This window comes from Drosophila teissieri, chromosome 2R (genome assembly GCF_016746235.2).
Source record: "Drosophila teissieri strain GT53w chromosome 2R, Prin_Dtei_1.1, whole genome shotgun sequence".
Lineage (NCBI taxonomy): Eukaryota > Metazoa > Arthropoda > Insecta > Diptera > Drosophilidae > Drosophila > Drosophila teissieri.
In genome coordinates this window covers 4,157,187-4,185,185 of record NC_053030.1, presented here as the reverse complement: position 1 = coordinate 4,185,185, position 27,999 = coordinate 4,157,187, and the positions used below count along the sequence as shown (strand labels likewise).

At 42.3% G+C, this 27,999-nt stretch overlaps 5 protein-coding genes across 6 annotated transcripts in view; 2 read left to right on the top strand and 3 right to left on the bottom strand.

Moving 5' to 3' along the window:
• Window positions 1-3: 3 nt before the first annotated feature.
• Window positions 4-16,726, bottom strand: LOC122612607. Of its 2 annotated transcripts, XM_043786339.1 has the most exons (6): window positions 16,411-16,726; window positions 15,780-16,343; window positions 4,721-4,929; window positions 2,685-4,639; window positions 1,323-2,022; window positions 4-1,259 (listed from the first exon to the last, which is right to left on the bottom strand). In XM_043786339.1, exons 1-6 carry the CDS (start codon window positions 16,461-16,463, stop codon window positions 490-492), a joined length of 4,251 nt encoding a protein of 1,416 aa, XP_043642274.1. In that variant the 5' UTR covers window positions 16,464-16,726; the 3' UTR covers window positions 4-489. The 2 variants fall into 2 exon arrangements, with proteins under 2 accessions (XP_043642274.1, XP_043642276.1); XM_043786341.1 differs by lacking the exons at window positions 15,780-16,343; window positions 16,411-16,726 and adding an exon at window positions 5,015-5,163.
• A 261-nt stretch (window positions 16,727-16,987) lies between these two features.
• Window positions 16,988-19,639, top strand: LOC122613535 (serine/threonine-protein kinase TBK1). The gene is made up of 6 exons (XM_043787749.1): window positions 16,988-17,165; window positions 17,241-18,267; window positions 18,324-18,603; window positions 18,658-18,733; window positions 18,795-18,919; window positions 18,986-19,639. Exons 1-6 carry the CDS (start codon window positions 17,082-17,084, stop codon window positions 19,554-19,556), a joined length of 2,163 nt encoding a protein of 720 aa, XP_043643684.1. The 5' UTR covers window positions 16,988-17,081; the 3' UTR covers window positions 19,557-19,639.
• A 64-nt stretch (window positions 19,640-19,703) lies between these two features.
• On the bottom strand, window positions 19,704-22,607 carry LOC122613534 (cerebellar degeneration-related protein 2-like). The gene is made up of 2 exons (XM_043787748.1): window positions 22,392-22,607; window positions 19,704-22,316 (listed from the first exon to the last, which is right to left on the bottom strand). Exon 2 carries the CDS (start codon window positions 22,273-22,275, stop codon window positions 19,906-19,908), a length of 2,370 nt encoding a protein of 789 aa, XP_043643683.1. The 5' UTR covers window positions 22,276-22,316; window positions 22,392-22,607; the 3' UTR covers window positions 19,704-19,905.
• Window positions 22,608-23,094: 487 nt separating this feature from the next.
• LOC122614053 lies at window positions 23,095-24,283 on the top strand. The gene has a single exon (XM_043788517.1). The coding sequence runs from the start codon at window positions 23,185-23,187 to the stop codon at window positions 24,007-24,009; it is 825 nt and encodes a 274-aa protein (XP_043644452.1). The 5' UTR covers window positions 23,095-23,184; the 3' UTR covers window positions 24,010-24,283.
• A 61-nt stretch (window positions 24,284-24,344) lies between these two features.
• Window positions 24,345-27,999, bottom strand: part of LOC122613606 (probable nuclear hormone receptor HR38) — a 30,114-nt gene continuing 26,459 nt past the window's right edge. The window contains exon 5 of the mRNA XM_043787844.1: window positions 24,345-27,810. Within this exon, the coding sequence (XP_043643779.1) occupies window positions 27,554-27,810 (257 nt within the window). The 3' untranslated portion in view covers window positions 24,345-27,553. The remainder of the gene's footprint in view (window positions 27,811-27,999) is intronic.

Genomic DNA, 27,999 nt, shown 5'->3' with positions numbered 1-27,999 from the left:
ACGTTTTTAAATAAATGTTAATTGTATTTAATTATAAATAACGACTAAACTATTAACTAATTGTATGTAGAAATTGCTAGGAATAACAAACTAAATGTGTGGCAATAACTTGCAAATGTTTCGTTCATCACTTAAAGTAGATTATTGTGGGATTGGGTGAATGTAGCAAGAATGACGAGGCTTGGAATATACATACATAATTAACCTAGGCTGTTTTACCTTACGCAAGCAAGCATACTACAAAATATATAAGTACTTTACTTAAATTTGTTGTTTTTCACTTAACAGTCATTTGCATTTCTCTGCAACAAAAAAGGAACTCTCACTTGTTCTTTACTTTACAGACCTCTCCAAAATCCGCAAAAAATAATTGTTTGTACAAACAATTTATCAAAATACAAACCCAACAGGTTTTCTCCGAATCCATAAGAAAATGTACAATATGCGCAAACTTAAAAACGTTAACTAAGTCGAAGCACTGGGTTCTAGTTAAAAATCAAAGGCCTTGCGAAAGAGGTTGTTAAGGGCGCGCTGCTTCTTCTTAGTGGTGGATGAGGTGGTGCTGCCTCCACTGCCACTTCCACTACTGCTGCTTGCCAGAACACCGGACGTTGCGTTGCCATTCCCATTGGGGGTGATGCGTCCCTCCCCAGAGGACAGAATGGCCTCGCCCAGTATCCGAAAGGAATTCTGTGTGACGGTGCTGGAGCTAAGTGGAAAGTTGACCTCCGACAGCGACGAACTGTCCAGGCTAGGGCTGGGCAGACTCTTGCTGGCCAGCTTCGCCTGCTGCTGTTGCTGGTGCTTTTCGCTTCGCTTGAGGCGGTACCACTCCCAGGATGTGGGCTCGTGAACAGAATGGCTGTTTTTGACGCCATTAAAGCTGTAGCCCTTGTTTTTGCTTTTGCTAAAAGGCGACTTAAAGAAAGCCGGCGAGGACAGGCGTCTCGATTTCTTGGTGCCTTGCTCTTTGGCTGGTTTTCCGTCAACTGTGTCCACAATCTGGTAGCCCGAGGGTCCTTCTGGCATAAACTCATTGTAGGCCAAATCGCTGGTGGGAATAAAGTTAGCTAGATCATCATCGTCAAGCATTAGGCTTTCGTCAAAGTCGCTCTGCGTAGCTGGTTCTTCAGCTTGCAGATCAGGCGTATTGGTGGCTGGCGCGGATTCCTGGCGTTTAAGACCCAATGGTTTTAGTTGCTGATGGGATTTCTTCTTGCCCGCCTTACCGGAGCTTTGCTTTGTGCTTTTAAGGGTTTCTGCAAAGAAGATTTCTCGTTTACATTTGAATTTATTCCAGGGTTCTTCAAGCCAGTACTTACCCACATCAAAGAACTTGTCCGTTTGCTCGCCCCATGAGGTCTCCGTGGTATCCAGACTGTTGTGCCACGAGTGCTTGGCTCCCTTTCGCCTGTGCAGAGAATTTCGGACAATCGCACCGCCGTTCGTGTTAGCAATCAGCATATTGGCGGCTATGTTATTGTTACTGCCATAGCAAACGGAAATTTTGCGCTGCCGGTTTGGGGGATCCTGCTCATGCATGTTGCTGTCCCCACACTCCTTTAGAATGAGCATAGCCTCCTCGCTTGGACGCCGTTGCTTGGGTGTGGTTTGATTTGGCATCTGCTCATAGGACTTACGACGATCCAATTTGGGTTTTGCAGCCACAGGTGGATGGCCAGCCTGGTCCTTCTTCAGTAACTGGTGTTGCTGGCGTCGCAGCTTGCGATAGTAGACAGTGCCCAGGACGAGCATCAGGAAGATACAGGTGCCCACAATGATAATGACCAGGATGCAGGCCTGCACCTGGTAGGACAACGCCCTCACCTCGCCGGCCAACTCCGCGCTGTGCTGCTGGTACAGCTGCTCCTGCTCTACGTACCGCCTGCTTTGATCCTCCAATTGGCGCACCGTGAGCGTCTGTTGTGTCAGCGTCTGCTGTAGCTCTTCCACTTGCTTCTTGTAGCGCCTCGAGAGCTCCTCCAGATATTGTCCAGAAAGCGACATGTTTCGTTCGAGCGCCTACGGAAGACAGAAGACCAGTGAACGACAGTGTTTAGCGAATGTTGTTGGAGGAACACGGGGAGAAATAGTTAGTATGAAGCAGATATTATTTAATCAATTAAACAAATATTTCAAAATTTAACCAGCAAAACTATGAAGGCATTTCAAAACACCATTAGTATCCAGTTATCACTTTTTACCCCAGATTCTTCTAAAAAAAAGGTAGGCAGATTCATTTGATAATACCAGTATTTAGCATTTCATGTGAATTTTTTATGTGTAGCTTTGTTAGGGTTTCGAATGGATTCGCATATGTATATTGATGACGTCGGTCGGCAAGGTAGCGAGTTGGCTGGCAAAATTGTTACAAGGATGAACCACCGCACAGTCCTTGGACGGAGTCCAAATCGGGAAGTGGATGCCGCTGGTAATGAGCAGCCAGCACGCAAGTTGACTATAAACAATTCAGAGGAGATGGAGTAGGAAGCCGAGTATAGGTTATATTAGTCGGTTACCAAGCTAGTTCTGGTTTAAGCCCTATGCAAGGAAGTAATTTTTTTTCTTAATTAGAAACAGATTATGACGTTTCTTCTATGCCTATGTCTATGTTTGCCTCTTCAACTGATGACGCACATCAATGGGCGAAAACCCACTTAAAACAGGGAGCTAGAGTCACTCACCTTTATGCGATTGGAGAGCCTAATGAACACACTCTCCGACTGGGCTCCATTCGTCAGCTTCTGTTGCATATTAACACTGGATACAATGGCTGGTCCTCCTGCTCCGACAAGACCAGCTCCTCCGATGTTGCCGTTTCCATTCACCACGGCAGCTGCAGCGGCAGCTGCACCTCCCCCAGCGGTTATCGAAGCCACCGTAGTGGTCAGTAGGTTGTCAATGCCCTCCCAGTTAGCAGGATTACCCTCCTCCATGCCCAGATCTCCGTTCACAGAAGCTTCTCCAGAGGTCGGGGGTGCATTTGTGCTAGGAGTGTCAGTGAATGATTCTACATCGCTGGGCTCCAAAGTGGTTGGAAGTGTTGGCTCTGGAGGGAGCTGTACTTTGACCACCGCTTCCTCAGATTCCGACGGCACATTGAATATGTTCACGTCGGCAGGCGTGGAGTTTGTTGTGGACGCTTTTTCGCTGGAGGTCGGCGACAGGTCCTCCATTGAAGGCACTTCTTGGCTTATCTCGGGCACCACAACCTCAAGACTGGGTGTAAGGGGCTCCCTTATGGGCGTTCTCGGCTGGCGTTCCTTATTGCTGTCACAATCTTGACGAATACCCGAAGCAGTGGCGTTGTCCTGCACTGATTCTGGTGAGCTGACGTGTTGCATCGGAGATGGCGCCTTTGAATGGTGTTGGTCAGTTACATTCTGCTCCGCCTGGATCAGTTTACACATGGCTCCAATGTGTTCCGCTGGCAACATACTAAGGAAATAGCTCTGTTCCTTGCCCATTTTACTAGTGAAATCCGAACCCATGAGGCTTATCCCGAACTCCTCCTGGCACATGCGACTGTGGACAAGATCTGACCGTAAGCGACTAAGACTGAGGAGAGCCTGCAGCTGATGAAACTGGCAGGACAAAAGTCTGTTAATTCTTTCTACCAGTGTAATATTACAATTGCTACAGCTGTAAGCTTCAAATGCTGGCGTTTGACAGAGCACAGATTCCGCTGACCATTTAAGAGCCTTTGTGGGCTTGACCAGAACCTCTGCAGCTTTCTTCACCATTTGCATCACAGCATCCGAGGCGCTTTGAAAGATATTGCCACCACTGCCAACGGCTGCCTTCTGTTCTTGAGCTCCGTAGTCATCGTAGAAATCGTCAAGGTCATCGCTTGGTCGGATTTCAGTTTCGAAAGCCTCGTACTCGGAGGTGCCAAACACTCGGAACAACGACAGCGGGCAAAAGTGCTCATTGGCGTAATGCGATGTGATTTCAACGCGAACGAATTTTCCAAATAAGTGAGGATGAAGCTCAAAAGTCTGAATTGTTCGCTTGTCCTCTGCAGCAAAGCGTCCCACATTGCTCCAGTCTCGGGTGGGGAATCTTTTCGAAACGGCCACCGTAAAGTTTTTGGGGGACGAACTGAAAAGCTCATAGTTGGCCACGTCCACCTTCTGCGCCTGAATGGCCTCACAGAGCTCCACCACAAACCAAATCCGACTTTCGCAAGTACTCAACATGTACTCATCGGTTGATTGGGTTAGCACAGCCTCCGTATGCTTGGACTCGGAATTGTGAGCGATTATCTTGGCTCCGCAATCCGGCGAGGCGTAGTTCTTGGAGCGCAGCTTAAGCGTAGGCAGTTTTCCATTGGAAGATCCAGTGTTGTTCTTGCGTTGGGCGGACTTATTTACCACCTGCTGCTCCAACTCCATGGCCTGCTCTCTGCTGGCCTCCGCCTCCATTTGCTTTTGCGCCCACTCGGAAAACACTGGCATGGGCACTTCCTCGCTGGCTTTCGTAAGGTTAGCCGTGCCCCCTGTCTCATTGAATGCAGTTGATCCAGGCTGCAACTCCTCACTGCTCTCTTGGGTTACGCCTACGGTCGTAGCTTCTTGTGTGGCTATTCTTTCCACTTCTATGCCTCCTCCGGGATCGTTTATCTTCGGTATTTGCTCATCTAGAATTAGATAAATTGAGAGTTAAAATCTCGTAGTCAAATTCTGGCTCTGAAAGGTATAAGAGAATTAAGATGTCTTGCCTTTTTGAGGAACTTCCTCGTCAGCCTCCAACAGTTGCATGGGCTGGTCCTGAGGAGGTGGCTGCTGGCGATGTTGCTCCTCATCGCTATGGTTTCCCGCTGTGTCCAGGGTCGCGTCAAGGATTACCGAATCCAGGCGGTTCTTAACTCGATCCAGCGGCAGCTCTGTTATTGTTACCGTTGGCAGCTCAGTAATTATCTCCGGAATGCTAAAAGATGAATGAAAATTGGGAAATCAATATTTAAATGAGTGTCTGTTTTGGCTTTTTGGGGGCCATTAGGTCAATATCCCACCTCATGAACACCGTTGATATGGCTATTATTTGGGAGAACCATATAATCCAGAAGAATATTAGAAACATCGTCAGGTTGGTTTTCAGCTTTTTCAACTCACAGCAAATGAACTTCATAACGAACTGTAGCAGCATTTTTCTTACATTCATATTTGAGGCTCTAATAGCGGGTAATAATTTATTTGCTTAAATACGTATGGCTTGATCTAGCAACTACAGCTGTGACCCTGCCGTATTCTAACACCCATCCGTCTGCATCCGCCAACCGAGAACCCAGATACAAGCCACGTTGGAATCTCTACCAGCTGATTACCGCGAAGTAAATATCTGGAGCAAGCCATAGAACTCGACTGACGGAGGTGCAGAGTATGTAAATATGAAAGCAAGCACTCTAGCTCACAATGAGAACGTTTTGTTTTACTTAACTTTGTGGAAGCAAAACACCAACAGCTGTGAATAACGTCAGGCGAACTTAAAAAGGTATGGTAAAAACCCACACGTCGCACAGCGATTCCAATAATCCACATTTAAAGGCGGTCTCGATAAGAATCGCTTATTTATTACTTGACATGATCTTGCCGAGAAATATTAAAATAACACACAACAATAAACAAATGCACAGTTTAAAAAGCTTTCAAATCTCAGAGTCAATTCATATTTTGAAAGAACCAGTTTATAAATAGAAACATATATTTTCCTCCTTTTCACTTTTGTAACTTCACTTTTGCACTTTGCACTTTTGTAAAATATTCAGTGCAGTTTTGCAATTATGTTGAATGTTTGTCTAAAAAAGACTTCAGAATACCTGTGTCAAAGAAAATCGAACAGGCTGAATGCTGTAGCCATAGAACTAATTAAGCGAATTGAAAAGATATAGTATACTATAAATGGCTCATTATAAATGCCTTTCAAGGAAAATAGAAATTGCGTGAAAATAGAAATTGTGTCAAAACCCTAATTTAAAACATTATTGGGGGCGTTGACGGTTTGTAAATAATCGGATCAAACTATGTCAAGTTGAGAACGTGAAAGGAGTATATAATTCTGGTAGATATAATCAGATTTTATATGCATTTCTTTGTCACTGGCTGCCTTTAACATTGAAAATGTAATATATTTGCGACTTTACGGACCTGAATATATTTTTTAAATGCGTTTTTCACGCGCTATAGTATGTATATTAATTGTAGGAATATGTTCTGTCATTTCTGCCACTCTTGGTTGCCTTTAAGAATGCGCATTTCCTGTTTCCTTATGCACGAGATTAACTTTTCCGTCTTTCTTTAGAATTTTCCACTTTCGTCACAAGAATTAAAGGTGGATTTCGAGCCAAGAATAAATACGAATATATTGAATGAAACAATGAAACTTGTTTGCCTAGTCTGCTCCTATCTTGATCAGATATTTTTAAATTAAAATGGACATGTCTGTCTTCAAAATAAGGGGACCTTAATGAGTTAACAAAAAAACCCTATTTCGTCCCGTTAACTTCAACGATAAGTAGCTTGTATAATTTAAAAACCCCATTTGTACTATTTGAATTCGATACGTAGCTAATGCGTAGCACAGCATTGTTTTGCAAAGGAATCGATTATCACACTGTGAGCAACAACAGGTAGTAGTATGCCCAAAAATACAAATGCATGCAAAACGAAAATGATTCATGCTCTTCACATAATCAAATGCAAATACAAATAAGGCTGCAAAACAAACCAAATGCAATTGCAAGGAAAAAAGTAACTGACCGGAGCAAATAAAAAGTGTTGACTTTGTAGTCTCAATTGGGTATTATGAATTATTGTATCAATGTATATCAATAACTCAAAATAAAAACCCAACTTGTTACAAGGACAGACAGCTCGTCTTCAATGCCTTATAGCGGAAACTTGATGTCACAGCCGTGGTGTGATGAAAAACTAACCTTTTGAGTGGACTTGGCCCACCTCGAACTCGAATCTCTCGAAGCGTCACGACCAAAGTGACTCGAGAAAAAGGGGCGGCATGCTACAATTAGCGCACATTTGTATGCACTTTTATTGCATAATAAACCGGAGAGTGTCCATCGGCCAAGCAGTTTACCTAGCTCATTGCACTTTTTCGTTTAAAGGTCCCGAGCTAATTAACCGAAATGGGCAACTGTTAGTTCCTCTTTCTCTCGGCATTTTGTAAAAGTGCATCAAATGGGTGCTGCAAAAAGTGTTAAATGCGTCCCCCATTCGAGTCGGCCCGACATATGCAAATTCACCTCCTATAAGCAAGAATTCTGTAATAATTATTGGCCTGCGCCGCGAGTCTTGTCAACAACGCAACGCCCACCAAACTCTCCAGCTGGCTGTACATATATTTACGACTTGTCTGAACAAAAGCGCAGAGTTAGGTATTCAAACTGTCTGCCTGGGCAGTAAGTCAAGCCATGTAAGGAATTTTGGGTTAGCCTAGCCCGTTCCGGCAGTTGCGCTTTTCTTGATACTTTTTAACCAAGTTGTCTACACGTTGGTCAGGAATTTCTGGCTTTTCTTCTCTGCTGAGTTTTGAATAAATTATTAAACGCAACATGTTCCAGCAACGATGCGAAAAGTGCTTCAGTTTTTAAGGAGTGCAAAAAGTGAAAATATTTTATAAACCCAGCACTTCGGGCCGAACTCTCGCTGAAAACAGATTTATACTTGTCGATCGCATTTAAAGAGAAATGCCGGCACTACTATCATATCATTTATTGTGTAACTATTCATGACTTTTAATGACTATATCAATCATCTAGTCGTATGTTTCTTTACTTATTGATGACTTATTTAAAAGAATATCTAAAGAATATTACCGATTATGTAAATTATTAACTTCAGGTTCAGCACAAAGTGGTAACCCAGAAACAAAATTGTGTGAAGTCTAAACACAATCAACCAGTAATACGAAAAATTAATTTTAATTGTGGTTTCAGTTTCTCTATAAACATAGATCTTGTCTGTACTGCTGCCAAGAATTATGGGTTGAAATATTTTTAATATCTTTTGCGTTTATTCTGGGACAGCATTGAAATGTCTCACGCACGCATAATATATCGTTGAAAATAAAAACTGAATATTTCAACAGTGGGTGTGTTTACCCATTTACAATTACTATAGATCGAGCATCTAGTGTTTGTTCCTCCCAAATCCAAAGACTCCTGTTTGCTCTCCGCAAAAATTTGCACAGTTCAGAGTGGCTACAAATAGTGATTTGATGAACTAACTGAATTATAAACATTTGGAGCCAGTTCGGCCTAATGGGTATCCGGTTGGCATATCAAACAAACATTAACTGAGCCAAAGTCTCAATCAATATTGCCGCTTGGCAAACCGACGGTGTTGGCGGAAATAATTGCAATTAAGAGCTACTATTCATGCTTACTATTTGGCCTGAACTCTTTTTCAGGATAAATGGGGAGTATTTAATGTGGATCTCAGGTGTGATTCTTGGTCCTTACAAGGACTTTCTTGACACTTTGTGACACACAGAGAAAATATATTAATACGCGCTAATTATGGTTTATCTAACGAAATGCATTTTGTACTATTTGTGGGACTACTTTCGTACTAAATAATTGAATAAAAAATCCTTACAAAGGATGTACTAATTAAATTTAAAGCGTTGTCCTGCTCTTGGGACTAAAATAAAAAGTTTCGTTTAGGACCAGTTACTCTGTCAAAAGTGGGAACGGACTATGACGTACAAAATTGTATATCGAAATCACATATTGATTTCTTCTCTCTCTGAGTCGGCAATTACTTTTCAATTCCAAACTAAATCAAGGGTCGTGGGAAAAAGTGCACTGCAGGCACATTTACACGCACAACGCGAACGCGATCGCTCACAAGGATAACGAGGATACTAGATAGTGAATCCGACTCCGACTCGCGATCCCAAGCACCCAACGACGGGAGGATGAGGATGAGGTGGCACCACCGGCGTGGTAGCGGTGCACACGATCGCACCACTGGAAATCGAAATGAGAACTGAACGTATTACGGAGTCGGCTCTAGGTAATTGTGGTCCAAGTGTGCAGATATATTTGCCGCCACATCTCGGAGAGCGTCATATCGGGCCAACAAGCTCTGGCTCAAAGAGGCACTACAAGATTGGATACTCAGAGAGCATGAGTCGGGCGGAGAGCATTACCTCAGCACTCGTGGCATCCACATCCATCCACATCCACTTCGACATCTCGCAATCATCTCGGATCGGCCTGCACTTGCAGGTGAGAAGTAGCGGCTGCATTTTGCCGGCAAACTTGTCGCCCAGGTTCCCCCTTCCATCTTCGGAAGAAACTAACGCCTCTGTGTGTGCTGCCTCCAAAACACCCAATTGATGGCCAGAAAGGAAAGCCCCTAAAAGTGGCAATGCTTCAAATGCGCTTAGGTGCGAGTAGATCATTTTTTAAAGACCACTTCTCGAGGTAGTTGCGCTTATGTCCATGTATTGCTAGTGAGAGGGTCGGGTAATAAACAAATCCCAATCCGAATACTTTCGATTTTTGCAAAAAATGTATTATTTAAGCTACTCACTAATGAGAAAAAATTCAAATCTAATCTAATATTATCTACAAATGAAATGTAATTTGACATTTAAGAGAGAAAATTAAATTGCAAAACCATTTTTAGGAAAAGGACGACTGTGAGAAATAAACTATGGTATTAATTGGCATTATATTCAAGCCACTATAGTTTTAATGAAAGACACCAGAAAGCTTTCCAGACACATATGTTGGCTGAATTTAGATTGGGAGTATAAAGAGCTGTAAAATAAATATATATTATTCGCCATAATAAAAATACCGATTGGGAAAGTCACTTCAATTTTATTTTATACACGTTTTCCTAGCCGGACTCAGGCCACTTCCACCCACCCGGCAGGCAGCCAGGAAAAATAGATTTTCCCAAAGCATTTTTGTGGGCCGTATAGATGGTGCCGTGTGTTCCTTGCCCGGGGCACAGCTGCATTTGGGTGGCAAAAGGTGTCGGAAACGGCTTTAGCCCCCACAATGGCTCCCCGATCCCGAACCCGATTCCGATGCCAGTGCCTCCTGCACAGGAAGCCCGCCGGTCGAGGTCTTGGCTCCGCCATGTGACAGGTTTATGTCTAAATCTGTTGGCCGGCCAGGACCATTAGCATTCGGCGTGGGCCAGGCCCAGATCTGGCATATGTCCTCATGCAAATGAAACGCTGTATGAACGTAAAATGTTTACGGTGTGCCGGGAGACTGGGTTATATAGTTTATGATCGGCGATAGCGATCGATGGCTGGATGGCTGGATGGACAGAGACATCGGGCCAATAAATATGAGCAAATATTTGGCCGAGCATAATTGCAAGTGCAACGGAAAGTGAAATTGTTAATCGTAAACTAGCAACGTGGGCACAGACAGATTGCACTGTTGGCCAAGCAAATAAGGTCTATAAAATCAAATGTGCCTGGGTGAAAGACACAGCCGACTCAGTGCCGCCGATTGTCTTTGATGCGTGTGTGTTCAGCAATTTGTTTTGACTCCTTTTGTGCAACACGGCAAAAAGGTTACGCGGGCCAAAAGTGTCAATTGAATTGAACGATGCCAACTGCAGCGATGCAGCAGCATCGCTTGTCCATGTTGCACTTGCAACTGCAATTGCAGGCACTTGCTATTTCTATGCTGCTGCACTTGCCGCAGCACAGCCATTGAAAGATAAACACTTGTAACGCGAAAGTGCTTTTGAACCCTCGGCGCTTACACAATGAGCCATGGCAAATGCAAAACCAACTGCAGTAACAACAGCAGTAACAAAGTCAGAGACTGTGCACGGGAAGAAATACACAAATGAATTAATTTAAGTCTAACAAAAACACCCTTTTAGCTAGGTAAGAATAAGTGATGCTCGCACAGACAAAAGTTTCGATTCAAACAAGGATGGATCATATGTAAGTAGACTGTATCAAGTTTACTTATATACTTATAAGTATATATTTTATCAAAAATTGTACTTGTCTACCCGTCCATTTCCTATTTTGTTTATAGTGCCTATTTATGCCTACTTTTCACGATAATCTGTAAATATTTTGTAAATGAAGAAATACATTTTGTAAACCTGTCAATCCTCTTGAAAGTAAAAGTATGTAATTAGTTGGCTTATAATCCAGTAACTCATCGGTTTGAGATTAAGATAAACAATTCATGTAGATGGGTTTTGATTGCAAAACAAAATACAATTTACGCATTTATCACATCATAAGTACTAAAAATATTATTATTAAATATTATGATATGGTTGATAACTTCTCTTCGTGTACCCTAAGACGCTAGACATACACACGAGTTGTTAAGTGGTTGAAGTATTGGCAGAGCCATCAGTCCGTCAAGTGGGAGGCCAGCGACGGCGGAGAAGGGGATGAGGATGGGGAAGCTGGAAAATCGGTAGAGGGTCTCCAAGCTGCAGAAGAAAGTAGAAATGGCAGCTGGGGATTGAACGAGGATTTTTCTCTACGTGCCTCAGAGGGTGGATTCCAGGTTAAAGTTTGGGCCCCAGCAAGGCAATTGAACTTGGTGTTAGGATTTGCTGCCCAGATCCTCGATCGGCAGTTTAGATTGGGCTGCTTGTTGTGCTTGTGGCACAGCTTGCTCGTGGCAATGTAGATGTTTGTGTTTGTATTTTGGAAACTGACAAGTTTTGAAAATAAATAATCGCACAATGAATTAAGCCCCTTGGTTTCTAAAACAGAAGAAGGAAACATTTAAAAAACACCTGCTAAAGCACGTTATAAATTCAAATTAGATAAGATCAAGCATCATTTTATTTTTCCAATTCAACTATTAGGGAAATTCAATTATGTACCTCCCACTCGTACGAATATTTTTCCACCAATTCCCCCACAGCTCAATAAACCTACATCAAAAGTGCAACCAAACAAACAGTTTACTCAGTTTCCACTGAAGAATTTCGAATTAATTTGTTTAACAACAAAAAACGTATAATAACTCAAAGTAGCGGCGGCAGCTGCCTTGCCCCTCCCCTTTAGCCTCCATTTCCCAGTTTGACACCTACGCGTCTCGTGCATTTTTCACTCCGTGAGATGCCAAAACGTCTACACGTCTACGTCTACGTCTACGTCTGGGGTCCCTACTCCTCCACCACCTGCCACCACCGGCTTTTCGGCCAGATAATCAGTAACAAATAACAAATGCAAGAGACCAGAGCAAGCCGAGCAAAAAGAGATGAGAGAAAAACGTCGGCAGAAACCGGCTTTTCACAGTTTTCACAGGCCCTCTCTTTGCGTCGATCGTGAGTTTTTTGTTTTACCGATTTTTATTAGAGAGGCGCCTAACTAAATGAAACAAAGTAAAATATAAAAACAAGAGGGAAAAATGCGAGAGGAATGCCCACGAAAGACAGGTGAAGGCGTACGACAGCGGCTTAATCAATGCAGCTGGACGAGATCAGTAATCGGCGGTCACCTGGCGATCAACGATCAACGATCAGCGATCGCGATCAAATTGATTGACGAAAGTCAATGGGCGCACGCTCACAATCAATTAAGTATTTGGACATTGAGGCTAGGCGATAAGATCGATCATTTCATTTTGTCGTGGGAGAGGATTGTTCGTGCGGATCGTTGAGCGATCATTGACAGCAGATCGGCGCTGGCGGTTTTATCTATATCTTTATAATAATCCTCCGGAGCTGTAAGTCCGAGACATTTGCATAAGTGCCATTTGCCTGATCGCCGTGAACGATCTGCGAACGATCTGGGAAAGTCCACGGGACACAGGGAGAAAATGGAGACTCTCGGAAATATAAAATTCGAAAATTACATATATTATCAAAATCGATTTTCGTCAAACGGGTGCAATTGCATTTTTCAACACACAACTACCAAACATTATGAGAACACGCTATGGAAAGATACATACGTCTTTGATGCCGGGAAGATGATGAGAAACTTCCCTCTGTGTAACTGGGCGTACTTACACACATGATAATGGCCTTTGCCAAGTGTGATTACGCGCACCAAGATCATGATGCATTTGAAAGCCCAAATAGTAAAAACTCTTTAGAGAGTCCTTCGCGTCGAAAGTGAAAGTAAGGCCCCGGCCGGCGAAAGATCCGCCGCCGATCACCTGCCAAATGCAAACCATATACAGGTCTACAAGTATATACAGTCTCCAGCAGCAAATGTGTGAGATGTCTGGAAGGCCAACATGGATTTTTATTCTGTCGGCTGCGTGCTACCGCCGCGGCTGAAAACTTTATTTATGTCTGTCTTTCAGGAGGTGCTGGCGAAAATTGTTAACGAAAAATGCAAAAAATGAAAGTAAATTCGTACAGATAAAGCCATTTACGGGGCCGGCCAGACACAAACATGACATCAAATCGAAGCCAGCTCTGATTCGATCCCATTTAACACTTTTACCACCCTCGATTAAGCGGCACACTAAAATCCGAGTTGCGGACGATATGGAAATGTGTCCAACGAGGCCTTTAAAGGATCTGCGAGTAAGCGTTGGCGACTGGATACCACGTACTGGGGGGGGAAGGGGGTGCTTTTGAAAAGGCTGGCGCTGGGAAATAATACACTTGAAGGAAACTGCGGTGGAAATTCTGGCCATTTCGAACTCTTTCAAGTTTATAGCCGAATTAATTATAATGCACCTTGAAGAGTTTTAACATTTTGTATTATTATATCGTGGTACATCACTATTGGTGGATGTGGTATTTGAAGGCACTAAAGTGAACAGCGTGTATATTTCAGTCTCCAAATCGAAGAAGGGGGCCTTCGTCTTATCTTATTATTTTCTTGGCACTTGTGCAAGACACAGTGCCTGCGAGTCGTAAGCCGAAGCTTCGCATTTTTTGCACTTATTGGGATGTATGAAATGGCCGGCCACCAGTAGATAGGCCCAGACTGACTGGCGGAGGAGGCATTTAGAAAGTACACTCACGGAGGGGAAAATAAATTGAAAAACTGTAAAGCAAATTACCGGCAAAAGGCATTGTGACAAGACAACGCGTGGGAGATCGCCGGAGCACTAGAGCTGCATTGGAATTGGAATTGGAATCGGTGGGTATGGAAATGGCGTTGGGTCCGGGTGCTAGGCGATCACGTCTGGACAGAGACAGTTTCCAATATAATTCACATATAGTTTGGCCCCAAGATGCAAAATGCCCGCGAATGAGTTATTATTTCAAATATTTTAGTACATGTCGGTTTAACTGCTAAAACGCAGTAAGCCGAGGGCTATGTAAGCACTTAAATTGGCAAAAGGAATTTCTATAGACCACGTTACATACACATTTTTAAATATATCTAAAAAGCGCATTTCATTAGTAAGTAAATCATTCGTCTTGAGACCAAATCAATCATATATTTTAAGGAAAAACATTCCAGATTTGCAAAGTCATCAACAAAGCAAATATGAGATATCAGTTAACACCTTTCCAAGTCAAGTTTATATTCTACAATCCAACGATGAGGATGCACGTAAACCCAAACTAGACCGAAGTTTAGAACTTGATACGTGTGTGGCGCCAGAAATCATCTAATAATAAACCCCAGTTACGTAGCTCCCAGCAATTACTGCACTTCCAAGTCAGTTTTATCAATGAAACGTAAACAAATGCATGTGGTTGGCATACAGACAGATGTATGTATGTACATAAGTACATACCACTACTATAATATGAATGGTGTACGAGAAAACAATTTGCAAACGCAGTCACAAAGATTAACGACGAGACACTGTCGCGTGCAAGTAAACAGAAATCCGAGAAAAACTGGGCAAAGGTAGAAGAAGCTCAAATGTGCCACTTCGCTGGCGGATAGTATCGTAGCCCGTCGATAATCATATTGTTGGACAGTTCTATTTATAGGTAACAAAAGCAAAGCGCCAGCAAAGTATTTTGCTGTGACCTTGCCAGCGAGCAGGTGAGTGAAAGGCATCTTTGATCTCATCCAGATGTTGGTAGGCTGCAGCATGGGAGCGGACCTAAATCGTGCCCACAACCTCAAGACGTGACAACAACAAGCCCGGAGTGCTGATAAGATTCATGTGGGAATTTTAGAATATGAGCCCCTATATAAAAGGCTATAGCTCTAGTACAGCTGATAACAGCGCCAGTTGTATGTAGATGACGGCTAGTGCCTAAGAATTTCATCTGTTTAAGACTATATAGTTGAAACAACATTCAATTTCTATCAGGTCCAGAACATCTTTTTGCTACATTTTTATGCCTCTGTATTTTCCATCAGTTGCCTTCTTTGCATTCTAAATAAATTTGGACGGGCTTTTCTTGTAGCCCTAATTCATGTTTAAGTTCAAGTAAATCGGAACACACGTCGATCGGAACATACTTTCGTAATAATAACCAAAATTACGCCAGTGGGAAGTACTTCCCGTGGAAACGACAATTGAAGGCACGTCAGCGCGTCATAAGAACTTATCGGCAAAAACACAGTTGCTCTTAAGTCAAGTACATACACAGGTATACAAAGAGCAGTGGTGAACCTTAAAATAGGAACGCTTAAAACTAAATAAAAAAAAAATTTGTGATTTTTCACCTATCTATAAATTTATCTCCAAAATGAAATAATCTTTTTCAAAAATCTACTACTAATCACAAACTGACTGATTTAGTCACGGCGAATATGACATATTATATGGATTAAATGGATAATATGGATTCTAATATATCCCAGCACCAAACTAGGGGCTTATATAACCACTACTACGTTGGCCGCGAGTGTGGGATCAATAAACCACTCACCTTTCTTTCGCCTGCGGTGGTTGTTGTTCCTGCAGCTCCGGTGATTGCGGCTGGCCCGGCGCCGGCCCCTCCTTCTCCAATTGCTTTGGTTGCTCTAATTGCTGCGATTCACTAAAACTATGCACTTTTCCGGCACTACCACGCTTATTATAATTTAATTGATTATTTGGCACTTGGGCGGTGGATGAGGACGCGTCACCTACATCAGCAGCTATATCGATTTCACTAACATATTCACTATGGCTATTCGCACGCTGCTGGTCAGATAGCTCGGGCTGCTCTTTCACAGGCACTGACGTGTCCCCGGATATTGGCCGATTGCCAGTTTGAGGCCCCGCGGAGGAGGAGGATGTGGGAACGATGGGCGCGCCATCATGTGGAGTGGGCAACAGAACTCCATCTCCGTCGTAGAGTGGCGGGGGCGGAGGTTCCGGCTTTGGAGGCGCTTCCGGTTCCTCCGGATCTATGTGACTCTTCCGAGCTGCATCCTTGGCTGAGCCGCCATCGTTGCTTTGGATTTGTGGATCTGCAGCTGCCACATTGTCGTACAACCAGAAACAGCAGCTGCAACCGGAAAACTCCCCTTAGAAATCACTCCATATAGGTATGGAAAGTATCTGTGTCAGCTCACCTCAGCAGCAGATTTATGAACATAAAGCGCACCAAGTGCAGCCTCATGTGCATCGTTTTAGTCGCTTTAACTTAACTAAACTGTGGCTAGAGCCGAATTGGCTAATTTACAATTCTCCCGAACAAACCAGCTCGCGGTCGCCAAACAGTACGTGTACCGTTGGTCCTAAGCTTTTGTCATGGATTCAGTGTTATTTTCCGATCGATATTGATCTCGGGTCTAGCACGCACCTAACTTCATTCTGAGTTAGTTTAAATAATAATAATAAATTAAAAAGCGCTGCAAAAATGTCAACGCGCACGTAAAATAACAAAAAACTAGAGGTGGCCGTGCAATCAACAGACATGCTATCGAAGTAGCAGATATCGGGTGAAACAGTCACAGTACTTCCTATCGTCTACACCAGCTATACGCGAACTATAAGTATTTTTTAAATCTACAATAAATGAACTCCGTAAGAGATATGTGTTATAACGTGTTAAACTAAAACTAACAAACAAAATAAAAAAAAGATTTATTTTTTCAATAAAAAGTTCAAAAATAAACCTGAGCTTGGGTGCAATAGTATCGTATTATCGATAGACCTTCCTTACCAGTGTTTTTGTTTGTCACAATCGAGGGACATTACTTATATCAAAATAATAAAGGAATAGGAGGAATACAGCCACGAAATGTCCTTCCTGCGCGGGTCCGTGAGCTATGTGTGGTGCACAACCAGTGTCTTGGGAAAGGGAGCCACCGGTTCCGTGTTCCAGGTTAGTGTGGCTTACGGTGTTTTGAATTTCCAACCTGACTCACTTTCCTTTCGAATTATCCTCTGCTGCTTTTAGGGGGTCAACAAGATCACCGGCGAATCGGTGGCGGTGAAGACCTTTAATCCCTACAGTCACATGCGACCGGCGGATGTCCAGATGCGGGAATTCGAGGCCCTAAAGAAGGTCAACCACGAAAACATAGTAAAGCTGCTAGCGATTGAGGAGGATCAGGAGGGACGTGGCAAGGTGATCGTAATGGAGCTTTGCACCGGCGGAAGTCTCTTTAACATCCTGGACGATCCTGAAAACTCTTACGGTCTGCCAGAACATGAGTTCCTACTGGTGTTGGAACACTTGTGCGCCGGAATGAAGCACTTGCGGGATAACAAGCTAGTGCATCGCGATCTCAAACCCGGAAACATAATGAAGTTTATCTCGGAAGACGGACAAACCATCTACAAGCTTACGGATTTTGGTGCTGCCAGAGAACTGGAGGATAATCAGCCATTTGCCTCCCTATATGGCACAGAAGAGTATCTACATCCCGATCTCTACGAGCGCGCTGTTCTCAGGAAGTCAATCCAACGATCATTCACCGCCAATGTGGATTTGTGGTCAATTGGGGTCACACTCTACCATGTGGCCACCGGCAATCTGCCTTTTAGACCTTTTGGTGGAAGGAAAAACCGAGAGACTATGCACCAAATCACCACCAAAAAGGCTTCTGGAGTGATTTCCGGCACTCAGCTATCCGAAAATGGACCAATTGAATGGTCAACTACGTTGCCACCGCACGCCCATCTCTCACAGGGACTGAAAACCCTGGTGACTCCTCTTCTAGCAGGTCTTCTGGAGGAGAATAGGGAGAAAACCTGGTCGTTCGATCGGTTCTTCCATGAGGTGACGCTTATCCTCCGAAAGCGAGTCATTCATGTGTTCTTCACCAATCGCACTAGTTCGGTGGAAGTTTTCCTGGAGCCAGACGAGCAAATTGACAACTTCCGAGAGCGTATTTTTCTGCAAACCGAGGTACCGCTGGAGAAGCAGATCCTTTTGTTCAACAACGAGCATCTGGAGAAAAAGGTTACTCCACGAACGATAGGTGAGTCGGTTCATTTTAAAGATAATAATGATTAACACACTATTTCCATGTTCTAGCTAAGGCATTCCCTGCCACCACAACAGAGCAGCCAATATTCCTTTACAGCAATGATGACAATAATGTTCAGTTGCCTCAGCAACTAGATCTCCCCAAGTTCCCAGTGTTTCCTCCCAATGTTTCAGTGGAGAATGACGCCAGTCTGGCCAAGTCCGCTTGTAGCGTTGGTCATGAATGCAAAAGACGCGTGGACATCTTTACTACCATGGATATTCTTATTAAAAAGGGAGTGGAGCACTTTATAGAGATGCTAGTGACCACAATCACTCTACTATTAAAGTAAGTAAAAAAAACAATTAATTTGATTTAAATATAAATTAACTTAAATTTAAGAAAAACTGAGAGCTTTGACAACTTGCTTTCCACTGTGATTGATTATGCAGATGTGGTGCAGAGCATGGCCAGAGTGGTAAGCGGCTAGTGCTCCCTGTGCAAAATAAATTTTTTAACCCGTATTGGTATTATTTAAGACTAAAGGAGATCAGGAGATAAAGACCCTGCTGAATGCCTTGGAAAATGTCAAAAGCGACTTTGATGGTGCCGCGGATGTGATCTCACAGATGCACAAACATTTTGTGATAGATGACGAACTTAAGTGGGTTTTGTAGAAATAAGCTTTGTATAAGTTATAATACCAATACGTTATCGATTTCTTACCCAGCGATCAATGGACCTCCTCCATGCACGGAAAGAAGTGTCCTTGTAAGACCAGAGCCAGTGCCCAGGCCAAGTATCTCGTAGAAAGGCTGAGGGACTCCTGGCAGCACTTGCTCCGAGATCGTGCTACGCGCACACTGACCTACAACGATGAACAGTTCCATGCCTTGGAGAAGATTAAAGTGGATCACAATGGTAAACGCATTAAGGCCTTGCTCTTGGATAATGTAAATCCAACAGTAGCGCAAATCGCAGAGTGCCTGGCAGATTGGTATAAATTGGCTCAGACCGTCTACCTTAAAACTCAAATTTTGGAGAAAGACGTGCGCGATTGCGAAAGAAAGTTGAATGGCATACGGGATGAGTTGTATCATGTAAAGTCGGAACTAAATTTGGATGTGGACACAAAGACAATCAACAACAATAACCAGCTGGCCAAGATTGAGGAGCGGAATCGGTTAAGGGTCATGCAGCAGCAGCAACAGGAAGTGATGGCTGTCATGAGAACCAACAGCGAGATAATAAGTTTGCTTAGCAAACTGGGTATTACAAATGGAAGTCTTGAAAGTAGTTAGTCTGGCATATCGTGAAAGTTCAAGAATATTTTATTCGCCTTTACCTTGTAAGTTAACAATAAATGTTTGCTTTTATATTTGAATTTAAAATAGCATCAACATCGATTTTTCTTTCGAAACTTGGCTGAATACCAGGAAAGAGTAAGATTTACGTAGGTCATTAAATAATTTATTGTATCATGCTGAAACACAATTTAATTTCCGATAATAGTTATTTAGTTATTGTAATTTAACTGTCTATACATGAAAAGCGGACTAGACTGCATGGCACACACAATTTAAAAAATGGTATAATGCCCTATGGCTAGAATGCACTGTATAATTGCTTATTTACATTCTCTAAACCAGTTTACTTTTGACGATACTGATGATGATGACTCTTTCGAATGTTTGCTCCGCTGTGTTGCTGTCGCTGGGAATGTGATCTTGTGGGTCCATGGTCGCCGGCATCGGCCCGGCGCAAAACTTCGGCGTAGGATAAATCTAACTTTTTAAGTTTATGTAAATCTTGCGATACTGTGTTATGATAAAACTCAACGCCATTTAGCTCTATTACTCTACCGCGAGACGTCTGAGGAGTATTCATATTTTTGTTATAGATAACCATTGGGGAGCCATTCCAGTTGCTGGATGATGGTGTTGTCCGTCTGCGATTACTACGTCCAAATTCCGCATTCAATGTATCCGTACACATCTTTGAGCTGCCTTGCCCACCACGCTGGTTAATGGCCAGAGGACTTTTCTTGGGAGTAAATTCCCGGGAATTAAACAATTCGATACGATCTCCAGATGAGCTTTGGTTTCGGTGCTTTCGTCGGTTCTTTTTCTTAATTCCGACACCTACGGTTAGATATTCAAGTGGTTCGCGCTTAAGTGGAGTAAGTATCTGGCCATTCTCCCTTATTGGCTTACAATTCGATTCTCCGACAGTTGTTTCTTTCGAGGAGCTATTTAACAAAGTAGATTGCGTTAAGGACGATTGGTTTTGTTGGTTTCGGACTTCAAAGATGTGTTTTTTTGCTGTTTTGCGTTCCAGTTTGGTAACGCACTCTGACATTGCAATGGACTGGTTGGATATAACTGAGGAGACGATACTCTGTGTGTCGTCAATGAAGTCGTCTGGAGATTCTTCCCTCTCGGGTGTTACCGGAGGTACTTTGGCCGCCACCAAGGGTAATTTTTCTGTAATCTGTGCGTCATCATGTAGGGACGGAAGCTTGTCTTCTTCGTTGTTATCAGCTGCCTTCTTGAGCACTCCAAATATCTCCTTAAAGAGCTCCCTGTATTCCGGGCGATTGCGAAAATGAGATTCAATAGGACTGACGTCGTCATAAATACTGAATTTACAATCGTTTCCATTACTTATCGAGCAAAGGAAGTAACTGGGTCGCTCGTCAGTTTGTGTATATTTGTTGCTAGTTTCATCCGAGAATCCCGACGAAGTAGTTTCTGATTCCGAAAACTCGGTTGGAGTGCGCTTACGTGTTGGGTCTAACATAAGGTCAGATTCCTTTGAGCTGTTAGCTATTGTATCCGGTTTTTTGCCTTGACTGGATTCTATCATGGTTTTTCCATCGGGATTGCTGGTAAAGTTGCTCTTGACCGCGTTGGAGGTTCTCTTCACTTCCACCAGAGCTTCATATTTCTCGACTAGGTCTCGATAGGGATTTGGTTTGTCGCTAGAGTTCGGGTTAAGTTCCTCGGGAATCCGAAAGCGTTCCTTATAATCCGCAGCACTATTATCACATTTCGAGGTGCTTTCGCTTAATATGCTGCGATCGTCATCTTCATAGATTTCTTCGGTTGGAGCAATGGAGGATTGATCATCCATATTGGTATTACTTTCGTTAATATCCCTCAGGCAGCGACTACACATTTGGCCTTGTCTCACGTCGTCCAGGAGGCTAAACTCCTCGTGCATCGACATTGTTCCCTCATTGGCACTGTTCTCTAGCAGACGACTCTGCAGACCTTGGTTGTCTTGGATTATGGTCACCAACTGCTCCTCCAGCTCGGTGCACCGCTGCTGTTCGGCCAAGAAATCACGTTTCAACACCTCCATTTCGCTGATCAGCTTTACCAATTCCTCGTTGTCCTCACCCTTAACGGCGGTCCTCTCACACATGGTGGCATTACTGAAGGAGAGATCCTCCAATCCTGTTGAGTTCGCCATGGCCATAACATCTAGTTTGGAGAACTCCACACTCTGCTCCTTGCACAGCGATTTAATGCTATGACTGGACACAGAACCCTCAGCTGAATGTTGCATTCTATAGCGTTCCTGCTGGTACTGATCCACCTTCCGCCGCTCGGTGCTTAAGGATTGCCGGGCATCGCTCAGAAGTTGACTTAGTTCCTCGCAGCGGGCTTCCAGAACTTCCGTATTGGTGGTCAGCGACTTTAACTGCTTTTTGTCTCGGTTTTTCTCCAGATTAAGCCGCTGATTGGCACGCTCCAGATCCTGAATGCCCACTTCCAGCTGCTCGTAAACCTTAAGGCGTGAATCATTCACCTCGGTCATTGCATTTATGTGCTTGCGAAGGTGCAAAATCTCCAGTTCCTGCTCATCCCCCTTGATCTTGTACTCCTTGATGAAGGTTTCCAGCTCCTTATTGCGTTCTAGAAGCGTTTTCCCCAGTTCAGCCGCCAATTGCAGGTCATCGAGCATGAACTGTGATACGTTTTCACAGCCAGCTGAACCGTGATTGGATTCCTCCATCTTGGACTTGGACCTTTCTAAGCTTTGGCTTGATGCGAACTCTGACGAAAATTCAAAGATTTAATCGATTTTAGTTCATTTTGCAGCAGAGCTTTCTCGCAAAACTCAGCAATTACTTGTCAAATTTCCTCTCAATGGTGGAAAACTGCTACAACAGTAACTTTTTTACTGTTTCATCCCCAAAAACAAAAAGTATGGTATTGCACCGACTGCAGAAAAAGCCCTATGTACTTTGACGGAACTGCATGTATGTACGTATAGTTAATTTATGGTTTTTATTACACACAATCGACTGCAGACAAAGAACAGAAATGGACTTCCTTGCTGAACCGGAAATAATTTTTTAATAGGATTATTCGCATTAGGGGGATTCCCGAAACAGATAGAGTTACGATTTAAGCTTGCTTTATTTATACAACACCACATAAAAAAGTATTGTATTCCTAAATACCCACGAAATACACAGATGTATAAATATAGTTTTGAGCTTGTTATTGCCTTTAAAAATGGTAACCAATATTTTGATAGATCAATACACGAATACCCTTAATAATTATTAGCAATTTTTTATAGGAAAATGAATTATGTTGTAGTGTCGGGTAGTTTAACAATTCATAGGGATACAATATTTTATTTCAACTTATTTAAATTACGTCCCCTTATATAATTCGTTTATCTAAAGATCTTCTACTACCTCAATTAAAAACATATTTAAGGAGTGCAACCAAAGATACATACATATATATTAAATATTTAAGATTGGTAATTATTTGACGCTACCTTAGCACAACGGTAGTTGGCATGCTGCCGTAATTATCAACCACCTTCTGGTCACACTAAGTGACCGGCGTTCTTGTTTTGATTTTGTGTTTTCCTTTTTTAATTTTTTGATAGGATGGGCCTCCCACCATGCTGTACGCTCTGGTAAAAGCAGCGGAGCTGGTGGATCAGGTCCTGCTGCGGCCGCTGGCTAGCGTGATTGATGCAGTGGTCACCGGCGTGTACTACTTCCTGTGGGGCAGCTACCTTGTCGGCTACTGTTTGGTGGAGGGCAGCAGGAAAGGTTGGAATCTATTACGATGCACGGTCAGCGATATCCACCAGGGCATTTGCAGCCTGGGCCTCATCACGCTAGATGTGACGGACTACTTTTACGCCGGCACCAAAGGCGGGCTGAAGAATGCCTGGGGTTTTGGTCAATGCATAGTCCGTTTCATCTGCAACTTGCTCATCGATCTGGGCGATGTCATCTTGTGGATGTTAATGCTGCTGCCGAGGGCCATACTATTTCTCTGGGACTGCCTCCACGACTTTGCGGTGCACTGCATTGTGGCCCGTGGCTTAAGCTTGCTGAACAGTGCGTTCCGGCTCTCGATAGGATTGGCGCTGCTCCTCATTCTCTATATGTTTCGGCGCTATGTGTACCTATTACTCATCTACCTGTTCCAACGTGTCCGACTCGAGATCTCAACAAAGACGCAAAGCGTTTACCTGTGGACTGATCACCATATACAACGCTTCAGGCAGAAAATGTGGAATGATTCAGAGAACGCAGATTCTCCGAGTCGAGAACGCTGTGTCGTGTGCATGGCTCAGAGCAGGAACGTGGTAGTCATGCCTTGCCGGCACCTCTGTCTCTGCAAAGAGTGTTCACAGCAGCTGCTGCTCCTATTAGACGACCGCTGTCCTGTCTGCCGACAGAACATAACGTCATTTTTGCCAGTTTACGTTTGATACAATCTTTTTTTGATCAAGTCTCATCACACGTAACTTGTATATATGACTGTCAATCAGAATCTAGCTTTTAAGTAATTATCACTGGACTGAGAAGGTAACCAAATGTCATTGGTTTAAGACAATTCTAACAAAAAACGAATAACAAAATATCTTTAACTAAAACATATTAACAAAGCAGAATCCTCAAAACAGACAACAACGAAATTTAATGTGGCTTTCAAATCCCAAAACTCCCAAAATAACAAGTAAACAAGTAAAATTGTTTTATGTTTTATTCAAACCAATGAAAATATACTATTTGTTTTGTATACATTTATGTAAATACGGTTTGGTTTTGCGTATAACTAATTTGCTCAAAAGACAGATATAGAAAAAACGTTTATTTTGGGCTTACATCGTTTAGGTATATAATTTAAGATTAAATCGAAATGAAATGATTCGCTTTGCTTGGTATCGTATTGCAGAGTTAAATGAATTGCAAGTTATAGGGTTTTCTTCATAACACTCATATGATTTGGATACTTAACTGGTAAATGAAACGATCAAAAAAGGGTAAATTACACAACTTGTTATTTTGCATTGGTAGTACCGATATCTATTAGATAGACATTTCTCATAGCGTCTATAGGTTTCACCTCTCCTGCTTTCTGCATTACTAGTAGTAGGCGCATAGTTGGGTTGGATAATGTATAGCTTAGGTTATCTGGTGTGTGGTATTGGTGTAGTGGGGAAATAGCGCCCGAAGCACCAATAGACGCTCTTCTTACGAATGGCATTATCTTTCGAAAAACGTCTAAATATGCAATATAAATTTAATTTGTGCCAATTTCTGTTGCTTTCAATTTGTTGTATAAAGCTTTATGCGCTGCATTTAGGTTAATTCTATCCGTTACATAGTAAAATATATATGTTAATGTGTGTATATCCTTTAATAGCAATATTAAAAAGTTCTCGTTTAAAATTGTTTCATCGAAAAATTTCACGTTTACTGTTTTTGTTTCGTTTTGTAGCGGTATCTCAAAAATATGAATCCACACTTGACATTCACGTAGTAAATATGTATGCATTTATAAAATTACAAAAGAACAATAACCCAAAATATATGTATATGCTCGCTCTGGGATGGCCATATCCAGCTATAGCTATAGCTGTGTACATAACTTGTAAAAGTCGTCGCTCTATTCAAAATATATGTGTGTAAATATGCATGTAGGTTTGATGGTTCCATGTTGTGTAGGTACAAAGTAGGTTCCTATAGCTAGATATATCTCTATAATATTCATTTTCATATTCATGTGCATGATTGATATTCAATGTTGTAACGGCTAAAATGGCATCGCTTTGAGGGTTTCGAACCCGAACCTATCTATCATCTCATTTCAAATTGATTTGGTCACCTAACTGTTCCTGTGTCATCGTTTCATCCTGGCTTATTATCGCTCCCAACCGTTACAAGATCACGTTTATTAATTTTTTTCGGTAATTTAAGGTGCGTTTCCTTATGAAATATTGCTCTATGGTTACTAAACCTCTCAACTTTCCTAGGATGTAGGTCGGTTGATTGGTAGGTTCAAGTGAGATGGGTTGCTTTGCCATTCTTACACGTGGTTTACAATTTTCAGGCATGTAACTATTGGAGTTTTGGAAATATCTCATATTTGGTTGATGTATATAGTAATTTTGCAACAAGTAGTTTTTACTGTTGGGAAACTTAGCACGGCCCGTTTATAACGTTTCATATCTAAATGTAAATCGAAAATGTCCCATTTCACTTAAACCCGCGCAGGTATATTTTTCATAGCTACAGCTCAGCCGCAGGCAGATCATAGTTTATACTTAGTTTAGCTTGGCCTAGGTTCTTCTTTAAGATGGTACAAAATCTAGTTGTCGAACATTTGATGTGCTACACGTATAATAATTTAATAATGATCTATCTAAATTGTATAGGTAATGCGAACTTATTAACCACACCCATGCCCCAGGCTTGCGGAATATTAAATAGATTTAGTAACACTTGGGTTTCGGTTCTACGTGTTCCGTGCACTCGAAAGCTTGAAAAGATATGTTATTCACTTTGGGGTTTTGTGTTTTTGCTCTTAGTTTGCACTTAGCTATAGAAGTCTTCAATTTAACACTTAGAAAATGTCTTTCGTTAATACGAACGTTAATTGGAAAGTTGTTAAAGACTGGTACTTTGAAAAGTCCTCGTAACATACCTTTGAAATATTAGCTATCTAACGATCATTTCACTTTTTAATTTTGGTAAGTGGTACGTATAAAATAAACCATACAAAAGTTAGACATAAAAATAGATATTTATGCGTGTATATATATTATAGAAATATATATAAATATATAGAGTTTAATGCCAATCTATCACAAAATCACATAGAGGGTTTTTTTTATCGAGATAACACACACATAGAGAGACTGATCCAACGATCCATATACGATTCTTTGAGAACTTAGATGGAGTGGTCTAGGATTGAATAAAGTTATTTTCTTGTTTGGAACGTACGAACTACGGTTTTACAAGGATCTTGGATTACCGAATACTTGGGCTTACGCTACAGATTATATATAATAGATCGTATATAGTAACTTATCGGCTAGTTTGTGTGTTTGTGTGCAACTCTCTCTGTGTCAGACACAATCATCACAAAAAGGTACTTATACTCTCATTGTGCACTTTTTGGTGCTTTGATAAATCGAACAGAAAAGTCTTAGCCTATAACTATTAGGACCTTAGTCTAGTACTAAACCAAAATACTTGGTTGGGCTCTCAACTTTATGCGGGTCTGTATTAGCTTAGGGCAAGCACGGCTCTGCTATATGATATGATAGTGGAAGTCCACATAATTCTCCTTTATCTTAGAACTCTTAATAGATATTAAAAATAATAGGTTATCGTATTTTATCGCAATTACTACAACTCATTGGGGGATTTCCTTGAAGAGAACCGCTGGAGTCTAGCATATAAATTATATAACACTACTGCTGCACGCTTTTATTTATTTATTTGTTTCGCCTAAATCAATTGACTAGAAGTTAGCAAAAGGCAAGAGAGCAAGAGAGTTCTGTCCGTTGGTTGTCCGTCCGTAGTGCCGAATGTTGTTGAGCAAGCTTCAAAGTCCTGGGATAAGAAGTGTTTTCATTGCGTGTCTGGCCGTTGATTCCGCTTTTGACAGTTGAAATTAAACAATTTAACAATTAACGTCAACAAGTTGGAACCCGCGGTGCTGACGAGTCACGCAGGAGCCATATTCTGTGCACTGGAAACTCTGTCTCAAATATTCATGTCCGTAATTATTGAAGGAGCCGGGGCTGTCCGGCAAACTATCTAGCTCTACACTAAGGATATGGCCTGGGTCTGCGTTACGTGTTGTTTCGGTTTTCTTTTTGCTATGGTGAGATTTATTTATTTCAGGGTTCTACTAAAGCTACTTGGGTACTCTATTGTGTCCTTTCTCTGTATATCTTAGGAGGCATAACTTAGGGGCTAGTTTAAGGAAGCAAGTTGTGAGAATTCGCTCGATCGCCTCTAGAAGGGCAATGTGGTGACGAACATGTTCTCGATGAGGGCTGGCGCGGGCACAAGATCCTCCAGTTTCAGGTAGAAGATCCTCTGCAGTCCCTGGACGCTCAGGGATCTCAGCTCGGGCAACTTGCCCAGCAGGCGGCTGAAGTAATGCTGCTTTTTCTGGGCCTCGGCATTGTAGGTGACGTGGTCGCGCAGACTGCCAATGATCTTCATCTGCAGCTGCTCCACCTTCTTCGGCTCCCGCAGGCCATGGCGTTCTGTAGATTCAACAAATCAATAACTGGGGAATTAGATTTCGACGTATTTGTTTTTCCGAATAATCTATCTTTAACTTCTGTCAATTCTATACAAGTTTTTAAAGTCAATTGCAATTCAGTTTTTAAGGTAATAGGTTCTATCTAGTTATGGACATGAATAAAAGACTAAGAACAGAAGGTTTAATTTGT